The 24,294-nt window shown below is 39.6% G+C and overlaps 1 protein-coding gene across 1 annotated transcript in view; it reads left to right on the forward strand.

Moving 5' to 3' along the window:
- CDH9 (cadherin 9) overlaps positions 1 to 24,294 on the forward strand; it is a 111,615-nt gene that overhangs the window by 28,911 nt on the left and 58,410 nt on the right. The window contains exon 2 of the mRNA XM_054016718.1: positions 3,199 to 3,522. Within this exon, the coding sequence (XP_053872693.1) occupies positions 3,295 to 3,522 (228 nt within the window). The 5' untranslated portion in view covers positions 3,199 to 3,294. The remainder of the gene's footprint in view (positions 1 to 3,198; positions 3,523 to 24,294) is intronic.

Below are 24,294 nucleotides of genomic sequence, written 5' to 3' on the forward strand. Positions count from 1 at the left end.
AGACATGTCCATTGGCCCATGGTTCTGCCTTGGAGATAGAGTGTATTGGCTGATGCCCAGTTTCTAGTGCTTCCTTGAGCATATAGTATGTGGATTCGGGAGGAATGATTATGCAATCCTGTAAGCCTTGAACCTGCTAATTAAACCGAAGGCAGATTCTGTTGTCAGAGATGTGAATGTATGGGGGTTCAATTAACAACAGGAAAAAGCCCATATATTCCACAAATATAATAAAGTATATTGAGAAAGACATGAAAAAATAAAGAGACAAGGTGGATGAAGCAATATATTTTATTGCATCAACTTCTGGGCCAGCTTTCAAGCTAAACAGAGCTTTCTTCAGCTCTGGGAAAGCTGAAGAAGAGCTCTGTGTAGCTCAAAAGCTTGTCTCTTTTACTAAATTTTTCCAGTAAAAGATATTTCCTCAGCCACCTTGTCTCCCTAATATTCTGGGAACAACATTGCTACAACAACACTGCAAACAAATGAAAAAAATAATTAAGCATTGTAAGTAAGACATAGCAGAATGTAAAATGTACTCCCTAGATTTTGTCAAGAACACTTTTATTCAAAAGTTGATCAGAAACAAATTTAATGTTGTATATTGCTCTTGTTGCTTAATGAAGATACATTCAAATATATATTTTCACTGCAGAGTATTTGGAGTTGCTCACGGAGCTAGGTGGGAAACAATTTGCCCTTCCTGAAAACACTTTTGAGATTTCAATAAATGTCCCGCTGCACATCAGGATGAAACTGAGAGTTTAAAAAAATTAAAAATTGTGAAAAACAAGAGAGACCCACTCCAGACTAGCAAATAGCCCAGTGATTGGGGGACTCAGCTGTGATGTGAGAGACTGAGGCTTAAGTCCCTGCTTCAAAACAGAAAGAGGAATATGGATTGCCCACTTCCCAGGTGAGTGCCCTATGCACTGGCCTATTGGCTAATCTGGGCTCAGTTGTTTTGATCCCCCCAAAAAGTGCATCCTGGACCTGAGAAACTCTCCCAATGAAAGTTTCAACAAAATGAAACATTTCTTGCAAAGTTTTGTGGTTTCAATAAATTGGGATTTTCTGATGAGATACAGTTTCATTGAAAAAATTCAAACCAGCTCTAGTTGCTGATAACTAAAACTAAACTTAGATGAGTTTGTCACTTCAAACAAAATAAATAAACTCCATTAGATTTGAGTCAGGTGAGTCTGAATTATAAGGTAACACACTATCTATTACGGGACACATTCTTCACTTAACAAGTTGGGAATTTACAGGTGTTAAATTAGCCACAGGAGAGCTCTTCCATGGTTCTCTGAACTCAGCAGGAACATACTGAGAATAACAGGAGAAAAAATGAGATATTGAATATACCTAGGGAATTCAAACAAAACATGGTCTCTAATTTATGCCAAGATCTATGTCCATGCACGGTTTTATGCAAATCAGAGTTCATACACTGTGTGCTTTAATTCTTCAATTAAAAAAAGAAATGAAGAAAATGAGAATTTTCCTGCATTATAGCTATAATTTTCTGCATAAATTAGACACCTATTAAAATGTTTTATTTTTGTTCTTAAAACATGATGCTAGAGAGTGATAAATATTGCAAGCCTTCACTTCTTTCTCAGATAAATCTCTGATTGAAGTTACTAAAACACACCAAAGCTTTGATACTGCTTTAGGATCCGTGTGCCCATGCAGAGGCTCACTGACATAAACTGGACTTCCCACAGATGCAAGGATCTGTACTAGCCAGGCATGGTGAAGAATCAAGTCTAACTTTCTAATCATTAAGGTCTCCAAATTTTCCACTGAAACTGTTTGTTGACAGAAAGTTTGTTTTCAACTAAATTCATTGTTTTGTGAAAAGTGTCTACTTTCTGCAGAACATTTTAACTTCTTAAAAACACAGACACCTGAAAAACAAAACAAACAAACAATATTATGGCTGAAAACCACAACTTTGATTCAGAATTGGTGCCACTGCAGTTCAGCTGCCTTTCTCCAATTTGGGGCAGGGTCCCCAGCCAGACCACATCTCCCATGATGCATCATTGTCATGGAACTCTCATAATGGAGTGCAGCTGTTCAGAAAAAATAAAAACCATATAGCTGCATGGGAGTTGTAGTCCAGCTAGGGAGCCCAGCCCATGGAAGAGAATGACGCTGTGGGTCATCCGAAGGAGAACTCCCATGAGGCACCTCAGTGGCATTTGCAAATCAAACACTTTGGCCTTCAGCTGAAAAATTTCAGTTTTTGGCCAGATTTTTAGGGTTTTCTGTGGAAAAATTAAACAAAAGCGACTTTTTCCTCTTTTTTTATTTTGTTTCTCCATGGAGGGTGTTGGGAGAGACATTTTCAGATCAGCTTTACTCCAAATGCAAAATGACTCCAGTGGAATTTTTGGGCATAGATACCTTACAGAATTCATCTAGTACATATAATTTCTCCCAGTTCAGGGGACCTGCAGGAGGCCCTTTGCTTCATTTAGGCTCTTCTGAACAAATCCTGCATGCAGCTCTATATCACAGTAAGTCCCTTGACAGAGGAACTTTATAAGCAAAGGCAGGATTTAGGCGGTGGGTACACAGGAGGCATGCGTCTCTGTCCACCGCAAATCTTAGCTTCTCTGGAACCACTGTGCAGAGGGGGAAGGTGGGGATAGTAGGTAAGGGCAGGTAGGGGCAAAGCCAAGGTGAGCCATGTGATTGAGTAAATTGAAATCTTTGTTTCTGTGTGGCTTCTCCCTCAACATCATAGTAGCAGCTAGGGACTGGCTCTGTTATTTAGAACCCAGCTAAACATTGTACCTAAATAACCAGAGACTGATTAAGTTTTAAGATCAAGAAACATATCACCTGATTCAATAATTATTTGTGCATGAAATCATATACTGGGGAAAAAGAGGGAGAGAAAGGAGGATGGAGAAGACTTCAAGAGCCTGATATTAAAATTAGATTAAGTTGTATGTATGATTACCTCAGTAACAAACTAAAATCCAGTGGTTGTACAAATGATTGGCCCTTTTGCTGTACTGGCCTTTTGTGTGTCCAGTTTTCTGATTTGCAAACGCAGCTGTGGCAACCGCATGTGCAAGTTAGGAATGCAGTTTTAACAACCAGGCTGTAAATATACTCTAACACAGTATATTGACCTAGAGATGATTACAATTCACCCAGAAAGTTTTGTCCATTTCACAGGTCCTTTCAAATAGGAATACAACCTTTCAAGAGTTTTGTTCTGGTGAAACAGGAGAGACGTCGACCCCAGCAGCATCCTTGCTAAAGCCGCAAACAATGAGGACTTGCTACTGCTTGTCATTTCTGTTCTGGACCTCTATGCTTCATGTGGTTCACATGACATCATCCCCCAAAAGGACTATCAAGTATTCACAAAATGGAAGGATACTGGGGTTGTCACAGGATGATGGGAAAACCCTGCACCGCAGCAAACGTGGCTGGATGTGGAATCAGTTTTTCTTGCTGGAGGAGTACACAGGTTCAGATACTCAGTATGTGGGCAAGGTAAGCTTTGCATTTAAAAGACCACAGATGGTTGACAAATCTGACAAGTGATGCTTTGCACAGTTCTTCTTACTTGATTTCTTATATAAAACAGGTGGTCTTATTTTCTCAACAGCACTAAAGCAAAGCACACATAATGTATTATAGTTTGAGCAAGAAGGGTTAGGAACTGGGAGGCGGGATGTCGTGATGAAACGGGAACACTTCAGTCTAAACATTACTAATTCCTGGTGAGACAAACACACATTTGTAGGGGTGTTTCAATCACTGTATCATTTCAAGTCCATGTTCAGTTGTCAAGGATAAATATTACAAGAGAGAATTAAAAGATAGGTTCCTCAATGACAGCCAATCTTTTGTGATATTTGCAATTATGCAGAGATATATTCTCCACTAGATGCACACAAAATTCCATTTGTTAATAATGAAAATTTTATCCATGCACAGTGGAGACATTATATTATTAAGAATGGTGGTTGAGAAAAGAAAAGATCTTCAGCCTTTTTCCAGCAAACAAACTCTAATCTTTACTTAACGGTCTGAAAAAAAAGTGAGTCCTCTTCCAGCTGTTAGCTCCAACAGCATCCCTGAATTGTAACTGCATCTTTGTGATTCCAAGTTGGCCTCTTGCCTTTCCTGGTGATACTTATATCAAGGAGTCTCAGATTTACAGTCTTTGCTGTGCCTCACCATCTGCCCTGATGTTCCCTGTTTTCTGGCAAGGCCTTCACAAAAACAGAAATCTGTGTCTTGGAAAACCATTTAGAAAACCAGTAAGTAGGAAACTGCAGCAAATTGTGACCTCAGTCACACAGGTGTGGATCCAAAGTAATTTGATTGACTTTGATAGAGTTATGACAGTATAAATCTGGAATAACTGAGATCAGACTCTGAATCTCTCTCTCTCTCTCTTTTTAAAAAAGAAAATGTATCTATGAAGAAAGGGACAACTTTGTTGAATCTACAGCAGATGGTATGCCCACCTCACCCAGTCATGCATTCCTTCAATGCCCAAAATTCCCACTGACTTTCAGGAATGCACTACTGGACCCAGAGAGACACACCCCATATTATGTATTAGCCTTAAGACCTGAGATTGTTTCATGATCTGACAATGTATATGATTCTGCTCTCAGTGTAAAAAGGGGTAATTCCATTTCAGTCAGTTATGTTATCATAAAAATGGTGTGAGAGGTGTAGCAGGCCCAAAGTGTGATAAACAGGAAAGTCATCTAAGGCTTTTTTTGTTCTTTTTTCCCTTTTTTTAAACAATTCAGAGAGCAATATCTGTTTTGAGAAAAGCCTAAGTCTCAGTTTAGTATTCTCTATCTGAAACTGATGGCAATTAGCAAATTGTGTTACATGTGAGGAGAGAACACTTTTATTCAGACTCATGGGGATGAGTGAGTAGCAAGAATTCCTAGCCAGCCCTTCTTTAATATGGACAGACACAAACTGAAGGACTCTTAGAGTAATATAATAATGTTGTACTAGAAAGAGAATGAAATGAATTCAGAAACTCTTATTGTAAGTACACTTGCTAGAGGATCAGATAGTTGACAAAAATTAGTATTTATTTTGCTCTATAGTGGATTCAATTTCTGATAAGTCCCACTGAGTAATGTAGAACTACATTAGTGTATTTTGCCTATGACATAACAATGTGTGAGTAGGAATTGGCTGGGACTGGATTACTTGGCTGTACTACCTGCTTGCATATGAAAGATGTTTATAAATTTAATGTTTAATACATCACACATAGGTGAGCATTATGCTTTGATGTCACTTAAAATTTTGACCTGACTTATATCTGTGGATCCCCATTTACTTTTAGTGCAGCACCAACTAACACCAATTTTGTGTCATCACTTCTGAACACACTTGCACCATATTCCACAGAAACTTTCAAGTACCTCATGGAGTCTCAATTACTGGGATTCCTCTGGAACACATGGAACTTCTCATGCCACTTCTTTAAAAGTGATGAGAGAGTGTTCACAAGAAGGCTTGCAAAGAGAAAATGTGCTATGAGTACTGGTGTGAAGCTCTATTTGCATAAGGAGTCACATCAGAAGTGCTTCAACGGCCGTCTCCTAAAAGCCATCTGTGGCTTGAGAGTTGGAAAAGGAAGGAGGGAGGTTTTGGCAGAGAAGTAGGAAGAACAATAAAATAAAATCAACAGTATCCATGAGAAGGTGGAAGAGTTGGTCGTAATTGTGGGGGCGGGAGGAAATAAGCAATCATCCTTATCATTCCCTATCTCCAGCAGCAGCTGCAGCTTCCACAGGGTAGCAGTACTTCCCAGGATCTGTCTTCAGAGTGTGTGTGTATGCGCATTCGCACCCATGTGCATTGTACACTGTGTAGCCTTTTATATTATTTAAAGTGAATTTTGTAATGTGGTGTTACACCACCGTGGGTTCAGCTACAGTTTCAACAGAGTGAAAGTCACCTCTGCTACTTGCTTCAGATTTAGAGTCTCTAGGAACACATAAAAACCAAGGATGGTGACCACACATACATTTCACAAGTATAAGGTCTAGTCTGTTTTTACAAGTTTTATTAAAGTTACAGTTAAAGTTATGATTACTCATGCATATAGAAATCCTATAAAGCCCTATGAACAAGTTACAAATACAGTTATGCTCACATCCATAATGATATTCTTAAGGTCTGATGGATGCATTGCTAATTGATCATTTGTAGAGGGATGGTTCCTGCTGGAATTTTCAATAGGGAGCTCAATTTTCCTAATCTGGGCACCTTCTTTTTATAATGTGGGTCTGACTATACCTCATTAGCATTTACGAACATATTGTACCCTGCAGTTAGGGCATGCATTAGAGAAACGTGACTGCTGGGTATCTTGTAAGCAAAACAATTACTCTCACTGTGGATTTTTTACCCCCAATATTGCCCCTTGGTAGATCTTTTCCCATAATTTTATGGTATAGAGTTATTCTTCGGTCACTTACTTATGTCAGTATTTCTTATCCGTAAGGCCTAAAATAGCTAAGCTAAAATCTTAGCATCCGAAGAAGTGGGCTGTAGTCCACGAAAGCTTATGCTCTAATAAATTTGTTAGTCTCTAAGGTGCCACAAGTACTCCTGTTCTTCTTTTTGCGGATACAGACTAACACGGCTGCTACTCTGAAACCTAAAATCTTACAGGCCTCAGCTTACAGGTCTTTGTTTCAGCCTTCCTTACTTAGCTACCTTCTACATAATTATCCCTTCTAACTACTGATCAATCTTATACTTCTATAATCTTACAATTTAACTCTATTTAGCACACGATGATTATATATGACATAACATGTGAGTTAATCATAACATCACACAATAAATTAACAATAAACTAAAGTCATTGGCTACAACTGCTACACTAAAGCAAAATATAGTCAAACCCATCTCTTCACACAGGCACTGCAGTGAATATATGCAAGTTATGTAACAGAATCAGAAGCCATGTTATTATTTGCCACATCACATAGAAGGCATCACATCATATCACACAAGAATCAGGCCTAATCCTTCACTCACTGAAGTTAATGGGAATGTTACTATTGACTCCAGTACGTGAAAGATGGATTCCATACTATGCAATATCATGTAAGAAGATTCAGGACAAGAACTCTGCCAAAAGCAACGGGAGCATTAGCAGCAATATGTCACTCATACAAGCATGACAAAAATATATGAACCCTCCTCTCCACCATCCTGTGACCAGTCAAGAGCATACACTGCATCCTCTGTATTCAAAATCCCCCCATCCCAATCCTGCTTTTGCCACTCAAAATGTATTAATTATACTGATATTTCTGTACAGCACGGTGGTTTGCCACTAACATACAGGCACACAGAATCTGTGTTGGTGGTGTCCTTATGTCTACTTCATAGCAAATGCATGTGGCTTAATCATACATTCTTGGCTCATGCAGACCACTTGCTACTTCAGAGCTATGAGAACCTCTCTTGTTCACTGTGTACACTGGTAACCAGGAAATGTAGTTATTAATGGGACACTGTTTAATATTAACACAGCAGGAGAATCCCAAGTTATTACAGAGATCTGACAATACACTTGGTGGTTAGAACCAAGCAAGAACACAATTACTACAAGCTGTTTGTAACAATAACTATGTTAAATCTTGACTGCAGTGACAGGAAACGGGTATGAGTCAATTCAGTCAACATACTTGTTCTATGTAATGTTGTTCATAGGATGGATCACAAACACAACAGTTACCCAAAATTTCCCTGTCCTTAAGCCTAGTCCTGAGGCTATTAATTAAGATAATGGTATGCTAACAGATCATGCATGTCCTACCAATTATTATTAGATTGCTTTTGTCAATGACAGTGGAGAATGGTGATATGTGATAGAAAAAGATCAGTAAATTCAGTTAACACACTTGGCAGATATAGGAAATATTGTTGAAAAAGGGTACATATATATCATATTTAATACAGTTCGCCAAAAACAGGGCACTGGGTAAATTAACAAGATAGGAGACACAGCCCATAGTGTATCTTTCACAAGTAGAACACATATGCCACATGCAATTATTTTGTATCAATTGACAAGAGAAAATTGAATGTAAATCTTCAGAACAGTCAATATATCTGCCATGTGTCTCTCTCCCCTTTCCCACACACTTGGTCAGAAAAGGATCCAGGTATTTTTTTCAATCTGGGATCTACATATTTAGCCAAATACAACACTTGTCCATTGACAAAAAAAGAAAAGTTTAGACTGTCCTAAAATTCTCTAGGCTCACTCCTCTCTCACTTTCTCGCCTGAGCTTCCCATTCCTTTGCCCTTGAAAGGATCAAAGGCAGACTAAACTAACCTTGCCCTTCTCTGTATTCTTCTTCATCTCAATTATATTACAGTAGTGCCTAGAGGCTGCTGCTGCTGGGCATCATTGTACTAGGCAGCGTATAAACATATAGGGAGAGACAGCTTTTCCCCCGAAGAATTTACAATCTAAATAGGCAAAGGTAAGGCAAGCAGAGTCACAGAGCTGATTAAAGGCTAGGCCATCCAAACTGGGAATAGAAACATTAACATGTCACTTAAAGTGACCTGTCACACAGAATGACTAACTAGTATCTAATACCAAGCTGAATAATCTCATTATTCATCTGAGTAATCCACAATCTTAAATTTGTTAAATACTTGTGAATAATGAGCAAAGCTGTCAAATTCATTTGACAATTCTCAAACACAATAGTAATGAATTGTTCACAAAGAGTTATTCACCCAGCTATGTGTATAGATTTCCTTGTAAGAATCCTAACACAAACACCTTTAGAAGCGAGGGGGTCAATACTTTTTTGTGAGTGATTCTGGGGACAATAAAAATATTGAATACAAATCACACCCATTGGGTCCACAGGTCCCAAGGTCTCCTTTCCCCTCGACAGGGAAGGATCAAATGTTCCCAAAACTCAGTTCCACATCCCCACACCCTATCTATATGCAAGGGTAGGGATACAGCAGATCCCCTGACTTCTCTGCAGGGACTATGGAAATTGCACTGCTACTATTATGAAGTCCTATATAATTTAGCAAGGATCAAATTGACAGGGTTCTATAGAATTTACTCTGAAACCTACAGAATTTAATAGAGAATCAGATCTGTTCTATAGTTGATTTTTAACCATTCTATAGAATTCCATGAGACATAGGGTAGACAAAAAGTACCTAGAGAAAGAATCACATTCTCTATTAAATTCTAAACAACATGTTCATAAAGAAAGTGAAATAGCCAGGAGAAGAGGTGAGGCATCACCATCCGGGAAAGACTCGAGGCCCATGCAGTTTCCTCCATAAACTGCTTTGTTTCAGTCCAATGTTCAGCCTCTGCAGTGAGTAAATCCCCACTACAAATCTCTGGATTTCCACAAAATCATATAGCTCTCACCTCAATAATATTTTAAAGTGGCTAATTATCTTCTAATCAGTATTTTTCTCTTACAGTCCAAAGGAATATTGAGTAGGTGCGGGCACTTCATTAAGCCTCTGAAATCTAGCTCTAACTTGTGCAGCTTGGACCGAGGGCCGCCCAGAGAAAGGGGCAAGTGGGGCAATTTGCCCCAGGCCCCACAGGGGCCCCCACGAGAATATAGTATTCTATAGTATTGCAACTTTTTTTTATGGAAGGGGTCTCCAAAATTGCTTTGCCCCGGGCCCCCTGAATCCTCTGGGCAGCTCTGCTTGGACCCTGCTATCCAAAAGGTCTATCAAGAGCAGTTTTCTATAATTTGGGCTCACACGTAGCCTAACAACATATTGATTATAAAATGATGTATTAGTTTCTATTCTTTCTTTCACTAACTCTTTCATGATCTGGGGTAGGTTCAATTTATCTGCTGCACATATTGCTGCCAAAAGCATTTCATGTGAACTTTACCCACCATCCACTACTGCCTAAGAAAAGAAGAAGATGTCTAGATTTAGCCAAATCTCCCCAGAAAACATTAAAACAAACCCCAAAGCATGCATCCAATAAAAAAAATGAAGTGCCCTTAAGGACTATATTCTTTCAGAAAAGGCAAAGCTAAAGTAAATGAAACCAGGCTATGATCAGATAGCCTGTTAGTGACAATTACATACATTTTCTAAAGACAATACGGAATTCAGGTTCCTCAGTTTTTGGGCGGCCAACTACACAGCTCAGGTGCATCCTGAGCACCGCCTTGTGGCTAGAGGTCACTCTGCAGTTCCTTGCTAATAACTTCTCCCTCAGGGTATGTCTACACTGCCATTAGACACCTGCAGCTGACCTGTGCCAGGTGATTCAGGCTCCTGCAGCTCAGACTTGAGCTCTGAGACCCTCCCACCTCACAGGATCCTAGGCCCAGGCTCCAGCCTGAAGCCAAACATCTACACAGCAATTAAACAGCTCCTTAGCCCAAGTCAGCCGGCCTGGGCCAGCCGTGGGTTTTTAACTTCAGTGCAGACATACCCTCAAAAGGCTCCATACAGAAACTCAGTGCAGGCTTGTCTTATGCATTCACCACCCTTTCTCAGAATTTATTCACATAAATAAAGCTCTGAAACAGAACTCAAAGTCTCAAATCAAAATCCATCAGTTTTACCCTCTTGTTGGGTCACTCATGTCTGTAGGGAAACCCCATGACCCAGGTCTTCCTGCTGGAGCCTGTTTCCTTCCAGCAGTCTCCAAGTCACCCTATTTCCAGGCCTTCTTGCATCAGGCCTTTCCTGTTTTGGCAGGCCACTCACTGGCTGGAGTCTCAAGTTTCTGACCCTGACTTCTAGACCCTCTGGTATCACAGTCATCCCTGCAGGAGCCTTTCTTACTACCTGCAATTTCCTAAATTTTCATGTTCATTTCCATTTTCCCCTTTCCTTCCCCTCTCTCCCCCCCTTACTGCAGTCACATGCTGCCCTTCACAGGGAATTTCCTGACTCCAATGGCTTAGCCCCAGGCTTTCCAGCCCAGGGGCAAGCCACTCTGTTACAGTCACTAACAATACATTTCCGTGAGTTTTTCAAAGGCATAAAACATGTCCAGTCTTGTTAAGGACACAGCTTGTATTGATGCTCAACCAACTATGTTGTCTCAACTTGAGAGTTAAAATACCTTAATAGATCAAGGACATTGGCTTGAAAAATAAAATACAGCTACTTAGCTGATAATGGGTGAGGTTCTTGATGGTTTCTATTAGAACCCTCATAAACTGTACAATTAAAATCACCCCCTAAAATCTATTATAAGATGGGCAGTCTGATAAAAATCCACTCAGGTTTTTAAAGAAGAATCCTTTCTTCTTCTCCATTGTAGAGATAAATGTCACTCAAAATGTTGATCAAAACTATCCCAAACCATGAATGACCTGTCCTTAACAACTTTCATGGCAATGGATGAATCAGACTTCACTTTTCCTTAAAATAAAATATCAACCCAACCAACACTTATACTGAATCCCTGGCTAAGAAAATCCCCTTCTCTTCATTCAGTTAACCAGTCATTTTGATTCATGACATTTACCTGTGTCCCTTTTTTAAAAACAAAACATAATAACCCCCCTTAGAAATTAACTTTCTTTTGCAACAGATATTCAAACACAACCATTCTTTACTTTACGCCTCTGCACTTGTTAGCATTCAGAGATTCACAAGTAAGATGGCTTACTATAGTAGCACTTATGATAACTTGATAAGAAGTGTGAGAATACTTACATGGGGAGATAGATTCAATGTTTGTAATGGCTCAGCCATTTCCAGTCTCTATTCAAACCTAAGTTGATTGAATCTAGGTTGCATATCAATTCAAGTTCAGCAGTTTCTCATTGGAGTCTGTTTTTCAAGCTTTTCTGTTGCAAAATTGCCACCCCCAGGTCTGTTATTGAGTGACCAGACAGGTTAAAGTGTTCTCCTACTAGTTTTTGCATGTTATGATTCCTGATGTCAGATTTGTGTCCATTTATTCTTTTGCGTAGAGACTGTCCAGTTTGGCCAATGTACATGGCAGAGGGGCATTGCTGGCTTGGTAGATGTGCAGGTGAATGAGCCCCTGATAGCATGGCTGATGTGATTAGGTCTTATGATGATGTCACTTGAATAGATATGTGGACAGAGTTGGCATCGGGCTTTGTTGCAAGGATAGGTTCCTAGGTCAGTGTTTTTGTTCAGTGGTGTGTGGTTGCTGGTGAGTATTTGCTTCAGGTTGGGGGGTTGTCTGTAAGCGAGGACAGGTCTGTCTCCCAAGATCTGTGAGAGTGAGGGATCATCTTACAGGATAGGTTGTAAATCTTTGATGATGTGCTGGAGAGGTTTTAGTTGGGGGCTGAAGGTGACAGCTAGTGGTGTTCTGTTATTTTCTTTGTTGGGCATGTCTTGTAGGAGGTGACTTCTGGGTACTCGTCTGGCTCTGTCAATCTGTTTTTTTCACTTCAGCAGGTGGGTATTGTAGTTTTAAGAATGCTTAATAGAGATCTTGTAGGTGCTTGTCTCTGTCTGAGAGATTGGAGCAAATGCAATTGTATCTTAGAGCTTGGCTGTAGACAATGGATCATGTGGTGTGTTCTGGATGGAAGCTGGAGGCATGTAGGTAAGTATAGCAGTCAGTAGGTTTCCAGTATAGGGTGGCATTTCTGTGACCATCACTTATTAGTACAGTAGTGTCCAGGAAATGGACCGCTTTGTGGATTGATCTAGGCTGAGGTTGATGGTGGGATGGAAATTATTGAAATCATGGTGGAATTCCTCAAGGGCTTCTTTTCCCTGGGCCCAGATGACGAAGATGTCATCAATGTAGCGCAAGTACAGTAGGGCGTTAGGGGACGAGAGCTAAGGAAGCGTTGTTCTAAGTCAGCCATAAAAATGTTGGCATACTGAGGGGCCATGCGGGTATCCATAGCAGTGCCACTGACTTGAAGGTATATATTGTCCCCAAATGTGAAATAGTTGTGGGTGAGGACAAAGTCACAAAGTTCAGCCACCAGGTTAGCTGTGACATTATTGGGGATACTGTTCCTGATAGCTTGTAGTCCATCTTTGTGTGGAATATTGGTGTAGAGGGCTTCTACATCCATAGTGGCCAGGATGGTGTTTTCTGGAAGATCACCGATGGATTGTAGTTTCCTCAGGAAGTCAGTGGTGTCTCGAAGATAGCTGGGAGTGCTGGTAGCGTAGGGCCTGAGGAGAGAGTCCACATAGCCAGACAATCCTGATGTTATGGTGCCAATACCTGAAATGATGGGGCATCCAGGATTTCCAGGATTATGGGTCTTGGGTAGCAAAGAGAATACCCCTGGTCGGGTATTCTAGGCATGTGTCTGTACAGATTTGTTCCTGTGCTTTGTCAGGGAGTTTTTTTAGCAGATGGTGTAGTTTCTTTAGGTAATCCTCAGTGGGATCAGAGGATAATGGCCTGTAGAATGTGGTGTTAGAGAGCTGTCTAGCAGCCTCTTGGTCATATTCCAATTTATTCATGATGACGACAGGACCTCCTTTGTCAGCCTTTTTGATTATGATGTCAGAGTTGTTTCTGAGGCTGTAGATGGCGTTGTGTTCAGCATGGATGAGGTTCTGGGGCAAGTGATGTTGCTTTTCCACAATTTCAGCCTTTGCACGTTGACGGAAGCAATCTATGAAGAAGTCCAGTCTGTTGTTTCGACCGTCCGGAGGAGTCCACGCAGAATCCTTTTTTTTTTTTTTTGTAGTGCTGGTAGGGAGGATTCTGTGGGTTAGTATGCTGTTCAGAGGTATGTTGGAAATATTCTTTGAGTCGGAGATGTTGAAAGTAGGATTCTAGGTCACCGCAGAACTGTATCATGTTCATGGGTCTGGAGGGACAAAAGGAGAGGCCCCGAGATAGGACAGACTCTTCTGCTGGGCTAAGAGTATAGCTGGAAAGATTAAACAAGCAAAGTATCGTTCATGCTATATTGCATGCAGTGCCAAAAAAGGAAAAAGAAATAGAAGGCCTGGGTGGAAGAAAAAGAGTGGGGAAAAGGCAGGGGAATAGGCACAGGGAAAAGGGATGAAATGAAAATTGTCACTGTTTTTCATAAAAAATAAAAATGAAAACATAGTTCTATTTAAAAAGGTGCAGTACAAATATGTCTTCAAAATATCTGAATTTTTTATTTTCTTTTTCAACTTGTTCTGTTTTTAAGTGAGCAGTTAGCCTCACCATAACTAGCCAGATCAACAGCCTGCTGGTAATTACCTCCCAAATGGTGCTACGCTGGAACTTGGAAATACTTACCTTAACAAGTGATATGGAAAAAGGTAGACCAGGAACAAAGGAATGTTAGTTTGCAACATTCTCCGTCTCAATTACTTTATTAGCTAAACTCAACAAACCATGAACAGGTTTGCTCATTTGAGAATCATGATTGCTCAAGAATCTTAGAGCATATGTATTTATTTATTGACAGTGAGCTGGATTTTCTACAGACAACACTTCATTGAAACATTTCCTGGAAGCAAGGTCTTTAAAACCACAGCTGTGCTCCAAATCTTAGGGCTTTCATTCAAAAGTGGTGGCTTTCCCTGACTGCCAGAATGGCCAGGAGTTGAAAACTAAAATCCAGATAAGAGCTGGTTGATTTTTTTTTTAAATAGAACATTTTATAAAAATTCCAATCCCTTGATAAGCGTGTTACAAACAAACAAACGATTTTTCACTAAACCAAATAAATATTTATTATTATTATTATTGTTTTGCAAAAGTAATTTTATCTACATTTCAAAAAACCTGAAAATGTTTGAAGTGGTTTAGTCCCTACCATTCATGTATTTATGCACGTTCTTAACTTCATACTCATGGGTAATCTCATTGCCTTCAATGGGACTATTCACATACATAAAGATGAGCATGTCCATTGGCTAGGTAACCAGGCTAGAATTAGGGATACTTGAGTTCAATTTCCTGCTCTGCCACAGACTTCCTAGGTGACCTTGGGTAAGTAATTTAGTCTCTCTGTGCCTCAGTTCCCTATCTGTACAATGGGGTTAATAGTGCTTCCCTACATCATCAGGGTACTGTCAGGATAAATACATTAAATACCATGAGATGTTCAATTACTGCAGTGTGGGGTGATAAGTATGTAAGTTAGATAGATACTTATGTGTTTGCAAGATTGGAAGGAAAGTCCACTAAACCACACATGGGAAACAAAAGAAACCCCAAAAATATTACAGAAGAAAAAAAATGTAATTAAACAAATGTATCAGAAAAGAAAAGAAAAGAAAAGAAAAGAAAAGAAAAGAAAAGAAAAGAAGACAACTCAATTGTTGCTCAACCCAGCCTCCTTCTCAAACACTTTTATATTCCCAAGCAAGACAGGGATATTTTACTTAAATTGTAAGACCCAGGCAGACACCAACTTTTTCTTATCTGTTTGTACTGCACCTAGCACAATGAGTTCCTGATCCATGGCTGGGGCTCCTGGGTACTACTGCAATAGAAATAAGAAATGATAATAATGTAAAGGTGTATGTGTATGAGAGAAACCCAGGGATATGTGTCTGTATGCACAGTTGTATAGATATCTGTGTGGTGTGGGGAAGGAAGATGTGTGTCTGGTCTGGTAAGTTTTCTTAAGAATTTTGCAAGACTGATATCACCATCTTTATCCATATACATGATATAAACAAATTTATCATGCAATTTTGATGTCCCTCCTGTCCTCTGCCCACCATTCCATCTCCCCTGGGGCTTATTCTAATAGTTCAAGGGCCTGGGCAGCTATAGCCGGCCACCTTTAAAGAAAAAAAAATCAATACATCCCAGAAAAGTTTCCCCCTTTCCACTCAAAAAATGTGGAAATTTCCCTAAATAATTACACTCACCAGAGGCCTCATATGGGTCACACTACGTCTTAGACCAGATTTTCTTTCCATAAAAATGCCCCAGCTTTATCACTTATTCCTGCAAGTTTAAGACACTGGAAATGAGAGTTAGACGCCAGAAATTTCCAGATGTATCATTTGCCTCTTATCAGGCATGTAAAAAAAAGGGGGCAAAAGGCATTTCCTGAGATGCTTTCCACATTGCATTATATTTAATCACATTGATTACATCATCGTAGAGATGCTGAAAGGGGGAAGCATTTTGACTGTATTGTGGTTTCCTACTATCTGCCAATCTAGTGATAAAATGAGTGCGAAACCCATCAGAGCAAATCAATATGTAACTACCTAGAAAGGGCAATTTAACTGTCTGCATCAGCTGGTGGTATTGTGCAACTTCTTGTCTCTCCCAGAAAGGCTTTATGTATAGTCACCTTGAAGGGAAAAAAGGGGAGCTGTCAACAAGCAACTGTCAAGAATATAAAATCTTTTCTTTGCCTCCCTGTACACGTTTGATACATCAAATCCTGTCCATTGTATGAATCAGCGCACAAAAAATAGAAACGTACTGAGCCTCAAAGAGTGATATGATATGTCTAGCCAAGATAATCTGTCAATTTAACACTATACTGTATACCAATCAGCAGAGCAATCTGTAATCTCTAATCAATTCTTATAGGTATGCATTGCTACAGTCAAAGGGTTGCTTTATATGTAGACTTGGCAGAATTCATTTTTTTTTATAATTTCAACGGATAATATGGATGTTTATTTTTAAGCTTTTTTGTTTATCGATTTAAATTTTCACAGCTATGCAACATTATGGATTTTAAGTTTTTTATTTTTTATTTTTATTGATGTAAATTTCCACAGTGGGGGAAATTATGGAGTGAATCAGACAACCGGGGAAGTGAGACAATAATTATTTAATGACAGTAGACAAAGCTTTATAGTCATTGCAATACAAACTATCAACCACACACCTATAAATATATACATAGTAAATATCCTTAAATCCAAATCTAATAAGTTCTCAAGCAGCATTCTTCTTACTTTGCCTATCTGGTAATTTTCGATTATCATTGATGGAAAAAAGTTGTCTTTTTTTAGTGTGGGAGGATTTACAGTGAAATTGACATTTACCAACATTTACCACAAAAAATCTAATCCTCCCAAACCTATTTATATGTATTGCAATGGCAAACAGATTTAGTGTGAGCAAAATTATATTCTCAGTTATACTGGTTCAAATTGAAGAAACAGCTGAAGTCTCTCCTTTCTGTTTTCATACTACATAGTGGCAAAATGAGTTAGAAAACTCTTTAACCTCTCATAAACAGATATATTTTTAACATGCCATTAGTCATGAGCCCCCTCCCTTGCTTAATTTACTTCAGATCTCATGGAAAAACTCAACCTCAAAATTAGAGCTCATATACTAATATGGAAGCAAAGATTCCTTTTTTTTTTTTTTTTTTGTGATTTAAGAGAGGGGGCTAATGTCAGGATTATAATGGAAACTGAGTTTCAGCCTTAACTCTGCATCAACTTTCTTTACGTGTTCTCCATTTACATGCATAAATTTCAACTGTAGGGGAAATGGCATCAACTTATAGATTTACATTGTCTAACACTTTCCATTAAAAAAAAAACTTGCAAACTTATTTGGAAAAGCTCTTACAGATCCATAATTTTAAGGATGACTTTGAAATTTGGCATCGGGGTAGTCCTGGGATCAAAGAGGTACCTTTTGCTGGACTCCCATAAATCCTCTGTTTGAGCTGAGTTACATAATGTTAGTCCTTTTTAGCTCAAGCAGAGGCTTATGCTGCAGTGTTCAGATTTAGGGTTCAAACCCTTTAGGGTTCCTGATGCATATTGATTGGAAGGATGGGTGTATTACTGTTGCACATAAACCAATTTGGTTTTGACTTTTTTTCTTTTTCAAAAAAAGAACCCTAAGAAATTACAAACAAAAACTATGTTAAAATAAAATTATTCAAATTGTAAAACTAAGCACTCAAAAATTAGGAAATGAAGGATTTAAGGTTGTCTGTGAAATCTTATGTTGGTCTTTTTCTGCATATGCCTCATGATACATTATCACAAATGACTTTTTCCACAGGATCCTTCCCTCATTCAGTGCTTAGGATATGAATCAAGTTTGTGCAGTGAATGAAGCTATTTTCTTTAGGATCAATTCCTTATTCACGCTAGAAATTGAGGTAGCTGTAAAGAAAGAGACTGCAGCAACAGCAGGGATGATCTTGTGGTTAAGGCAGGTGAATGCCACCTAATATAATGTATTTCTGTTCCTACCTGTATCACACAGTTCCTCTGTGAGGCTGAACAAGTCACTGTTTTCAACACAAATTGCATGTTCCTCATTTTCAGGGTGCCGAACTTGAGATCCCTGGGCCCTAAATTTTAGAAACTGTGAGCCCTTGCAATGACAGCTGAAGTGAATGAGAGCTGTGGATGGATACTCAGCACTTCTAGCAGTAAGTCAGTGTAGTCTGGAGAAATGTGCACTGTCTTGGGAGTCAAGATGTCCAGAGTTCTAATACTAGCTCTACCACTGATTCGATGTCTGACATCGGACAAGTCACTATCTCTCTGTCTCAGTTTTCTCACCAGTAAACTGAGGATACTACTACTTACTCATCCACCTCAATGGAATAGTAATGATGTGTGTACCTACAAGATGCTAAGTACTCAAGAAATCAGGCTCTACATTTCTCAACATGGGGCAAAATCAATAAGTCACTGAAAATTAAAGTATTCGTCCCCCGGTATTGCCCTGCACTCAGCTCTGAGCTGTCTTCCCTCTACCCCCTATACATCCACCCAAAATCCCAAGCTCTTACCCAGAGAGGTGGTCAGGCTAAAGAGCACCATCCCTGCCAGGGGCCGGCAGTTCTGGGAGTCCCAGACATCCTCCTCCTCCTGCATCTCCACTTCCCTAGGAAACACCATAAGCTTGGATCCAATCCTCCAACCCTCCTGCGGACGGGGGTTTTCTGGTACCCCATGCTTTGCTTCTCCCTGGAGGTTGGGGCTGCCCAGTTCCCATGGGCATCAGAAGGAATGCAAAGGTGTGGGGAGTAGAGGGGGGGCAAGCAAGTGCATGGGCTCATAACACCCATGATGGCGAGGCAGTTAGGCCAAATTTATAGCTCCCCTCAGGGGCCAAGTGGGGTCCCCTACTTCCCCCACATTATACCCCTGCTAATAGAGGCAGCAAGATATGCCTGTAAAGCACAGATGTTCTCCTGGGTAGCATGTCTTTATGAGATATTCCGAGACCATATATCCCTAAATACCAGGCTGTCAAAGAATTCTTAAGTTGTTCCATATATTAACACTGCTCTGTGAAAGGCAAAATCATCTAACAGAACCTGTTAAAGAAACTGAATCCCAGGCAAAAGTCATAATTAGCACACAGTTATGGTTGAAAGAATCTGAGACTTGCTTCAGCTGGAAAATCCCTAAGAACATTGTAAATGTTTGAAAGACTGCAAATTCAACACACCGGTCTCCATGACATGTTCATGGCTTTAGATTTAGTGGTCTATCTTGTCCAAGCTTCTAAGGGTACTCCAGCAAGGGAGGGGTTCTAGGAGGAGAATAAAGCAAGAGAGTGCATCTGAGATGGTGTGGCTGAAGTGTCTGATTCCCTCATCAGTGAGCTGAGAGCACTGAGGGAAAAAGTAGGCAGTAAGAATAGCAAATCTTTTATGTAGTTTTATTTGCAAAACACTATTTAAAAAATCTTTAGTGAACAACACTTCAAAATGTTTTGAGGATTTGTCTATTGCATGGGGAGCGCCGAATAACACCCTTACTCTGGGCTTGGTGAGTGACTAGGAAACTGTGGTTCTTCTAACGCTTTCTCTGTTTTCTTCATTTAGTTGACAGTCTGATCCTTAATTTGTGCATCTGTTTTGGGAAATTATTATTTTCCATTGTTTCTTGTTATATCATTATAGTCCATAAGTAGAGGGCTCAATAAAAAAATACCAATACCACACATCAAGTTCTCTCTCTCTCTCTTTCTCTTCCACTAGCACTGCTGAGCTATCCCAGATGTTATAGCGGAACATTGTTTTGATTTGTTTTTTAAAGCAATCACTGTATTTTTCACTCAGAAACTCTTGTACAATATATAATGTTATGTTAACTAGGACTATATAAAAATAGCATATTCTTAACTATCGGGTCTGCTGCTGTTAGAATACTTTTTAAAGCAGTTTAATCTAGATTCTATTCCTCCTTATGCATCTTTGATGGAGATGTTTACTGTGTTTCAATCAGTTACACCTGTGCAAACCTATTATTGGCAGTCAGTTTACATGAGTGACACTGAAGGCCAAATATGACCTGCAGAACCTTTAGTACTGATGATGAAGAACGGAAAGGAAAGAACTCAGTTTGGTTAGGCCTTCAGTGCTAATAATAGATTTGAAAAGTGAAACTCATTGAAACACAGTAAACAAGTCTGCTGATGATGCACAAGAAAAAATAGAATCCAGTTCACTCTCTTGGGTGTTTTGGCTCTGCAGGGCTAATTGGATTAAACTATTTTAAAAACTTATTTTCAGTTTGCAGAGCTAGCAGTTCAGGAAAAAAAAAACCTTAGTTATCAATTGAGCATGTTTGATATGGAAATCATTGAGAATCAATAAATATAGACCCCAATAGCATCACTTCGGGGCCAGTTTTCAGGATAGAAAAATACATGAAAAATATTTCATGGTTGGCTAACTGCTAGAGCTCTGTGACATTTTTTGGATGACTAGTTTATTTGCCAAAAACTGCAATTTTGGTTGACCTGAAACTATTTGTGAAATGGATGCAAATTCACCAAATAGTTTCAACCATTTTTTCCTCAGCTAGATTCCAAGGGGATTTTGGCACTGTTCACATAATGGGGGGAAGAGGGAGTGCCCTCCTTATAACTTTTAGACAAGTGGTTAGGGCACTCACACCCAGGATTTGGGAGACTTATGTTTAATTCTCACCTCTGCCTGCTGTGAAGAAGTGTTTTGAACTTGAGTCTCCCTCCTAAATGTATCCTAACACTGTATTATAGGACACTCTGATGTGCGTAGTCTGGTGAGAGCTTCTCTCAAACTTCCACGCTGTACAAAATGGTTGAATAATCATTGGATCAGAGAGTGCGAATGATTCTCTAGCCCTGTGCTTAGAGCACTCACCTGGCATTTGGGAGACGCAAATTCAAATCAGTGCTTCAATGAATATTTAATTTAGAGCATCTGTGTACATTTTGGTCATTCATAGAAAAGTAGGAGTGGGTGGATGGTTTGGAAATAATCTGAATTAGAATCTTCTGAGCTAAATGTAAATATTATACATTTGGTTCAGAAGACATAGATTAATATTCAGAGTCTCAGACTGTAAAACCAGAAGGGATTGTCTAGTCTAACCTGCTGTATATCTCAGGCCACAGAATTTCACGCATGTATCGAACTCAATAACTTGTGTTTGACTAAACATATCTTCCAGAAAGATACCTAGTCTTGATTTGAAGACATAAAGTTACCCCCCCTCCACACACACACACACTTGTACAGTTTGCCCTCACTAATGAAGTCCTTCATAGAACCCTTATGATTCATATATTTGAATGCCACCAGGAACCACTGTGGACTTTTAGTCTGGCCCCCAGAATAACACAGGCTGTAGAATTTCACCCAGTAATTCCTGCATTGAAGGGATGTTTTAGAAAGACATTTTAAATGCTCTCAATTTAAAATGTCCATGTGATGATGAATTTACCACATCCCTTAGTTACCTGTTTCAATCATTGATTAAAGTGACTGTTTGATGCTGTGTCATGATGTGATTATTTCAGAACTGTGAAGATACCTGGGGACTATTCTGATGTCTGGTAAGCCTGGATTCAAAGACTTGGGGCAAGCAAATCAAAATCTATACTGGCTCACAAAACACTGTGATGGGTTAATACAGTAGGTTTGGGGACTACAACCCAGGGATATATCCATGGAATAGATTAAAGAGGAGAAAACCCTGTGCTTTAGGATCCAATTCTCAGAGTGTAGGGAAAAGCAACGAGCCAGCCACATCGCCAGGGTTGGCCCAGAGGCCCTGCAACCTGGAGTGCAGGTGACAGGAGAGGGCCAGCTGAATGGGGAAGCTGGAGGCCAAGGAAAATTCTGATCTCCAGAATCCCATCCCCAGAGTGAAGAAAAGAGAAAGTGGCCTCAGCAAGTGAGTTCACCAAATGTTGTGGACATCAGAAGAACTCAGAAGTTACTGCGTAGACCCTTCAGCCAGTCCTAATAGAATGGCAATTTACCCCTCCTCTAGCAGCATCACCGCCACTGGCACCTTCAAGCAGGAATTGCCAGCACATTTCACAGTACAGTACTCTAGAGAATTTGTAACAATGGAATGCTGTACACAAGAACCATATGCTGGAAAACAGAAGATAAGAAAAGTAAATGTCATTTCCTTTTTTTTAATATACAGTCACTTAGGTTACCATCACACACAGACTAGAGATGTTTAATTAAGAAGTTAGTGCTGATGTCACAAATTCAGATCAGGTAAATATATTACCATTTAGTACATACATAAAACTTTTGCTTAAACACATAGGAATAGGAAATTAAACCAAACCAGATATTGCCGCTGTAATCCAGACTGAAGACATACTGCAGTTATTAAGCTGTCTTTAGACTTTTAAATTAGTTAAAATGTTAATGTAGTAGAATATTGGCTGCTACTGCAGTATCATTGTCTGCTTTAAATTTCAAGGGCAGTTATAAAATCTTACAGTGGGAACATTGGCTATTTTCTGTGAGGTCTCCAGATTGGCTGTGGGATCACAAACTATTATTTCAACTGTATGTTGATCAACTGTATGTTATCTGTATTTGTGATGGCAATTTAATTAATTTCTCATGATTTCTCATGATTTAATTAATTTCTCGTGATTTCACCACCTTCTCTGTCACGTTCTTGTGCAGCTTTACCCTGAAAATAAGAATGTGAACAACCAGAAAAGAGTATTGGGTAGTGGTTATGTCGCAGGACTGAGAGTTGTGATCCTTGGGGACCATCTAGTCTCTCACCAATGCAAAAATATATGAACTTGTTTGAAAATCTGTGCTAGGGAGCATCCACACTAAACTCATTGACCACACCACTTGATTGCAGGTCCCATCTCCAAATAACCCCTTTGTGGTTTGAATATGAAGATACTATAGAGTCCATGGCTTTAGGGCTATCCTGGACTGGTGAACACCAAATGCACTCTGCTTAGCTGCCTTTTTTCCCCCTACATCTACAACACTAAATGTCTTGGCTTTCAGATGATCTAATATAATTTCATATTAAATGAATTTCTATATCTTAACTGTACTAAACAAAGTTTTAAATCTGGAACTATATACTTATCATAACTCTTTTGCCCTAAACCACAAGGAAAGCAGAATTATAAAGGTAAAATAAGGGTATGCCTACACAATGGAGACTATACTGGCATGGCTATATATGCATACCTATACCAGCTTAGATGAAATTAGCTATGTCAAAGGAAACCCTCTTACGTTGACATAGCTGCATATACACTGTGAGTTATGTTGACATAGTTACACGTCACACACAGAGATGCAGGTGGTGTAACCTAGTGATTAGAACAAGAGATTGGCCTAGCAGCAGAGCAAAATAAGAGGACAGAACCAGAGGCACGGTCAGGAGAGAAGCCAATGGTAGGAGACAGAAGTTCTGAGGAAGGTAGGGACTTTGGCTAGAGCACAGCAGACAAGGGTTGGAGCAAGAGCTGGTCAGAAAGCAGGTCTGGCACAGCTGTGGTCGTAGGATGAATTAAGTAGCCACTGTGCTGCTGTTGCTACAATGCTTAAATGGTGGAGGCGGGGTTGGCCCTTCTGTCAAATCAGGGAGCACAGCCTCATAGTAAGGATTTATTGGGGCCACCTGAGCTCATTGTGTTGCTAGGCAACCTGACCTGGAGCCAGCTGACTTCATGACATTACACTGGTCAGGAGTGTGTTTTTCACACTCCTGACTGACATAGCTATGCCAATATAATTGTTCAGTGTACACCAAGCCTAAAACATCCTCCACAGCAATGCAGAAAAGTTTGTATGCTAAAAATTTGATTTACGGACTGAACCTTAAATGTACCGGGAACTAGGAGGCTGAATATAATGCATTTTGGGGGGAAATAAACAGTTTTTCATCTGAATTGCCTGGCCTCTTTCAAATACATAAATTGTACATGAAGTATAAATGAGCAGAGATGTGCTGAGATGACTGAGTTGAGGGTTCAGCAATACCTAAATTACTGGTATACTTTGTATGAAAAGACAAAACCAAATCCATCGGTGGTTTGGGCTTTAGCTTCATTTTTCACAGTATATTTTTCAGTT

The sequence above is a fragment of the Malaclemys terrapin genome, chromosome 2, assembly GCF_027887155.1.
Source record: "Malaclemys terrapin pileata isolate rMalTer1 chromosome 2, rMalTer1.hap1, whole genome shotgun sequence".
In the NCBI taxonomy this organism is placed as follows: domain Eukaryota; kingdom Metazoa; phylum Chordata; order Testudines; family Emydidae; genus Malaclemys; species Malaclemys terrapin.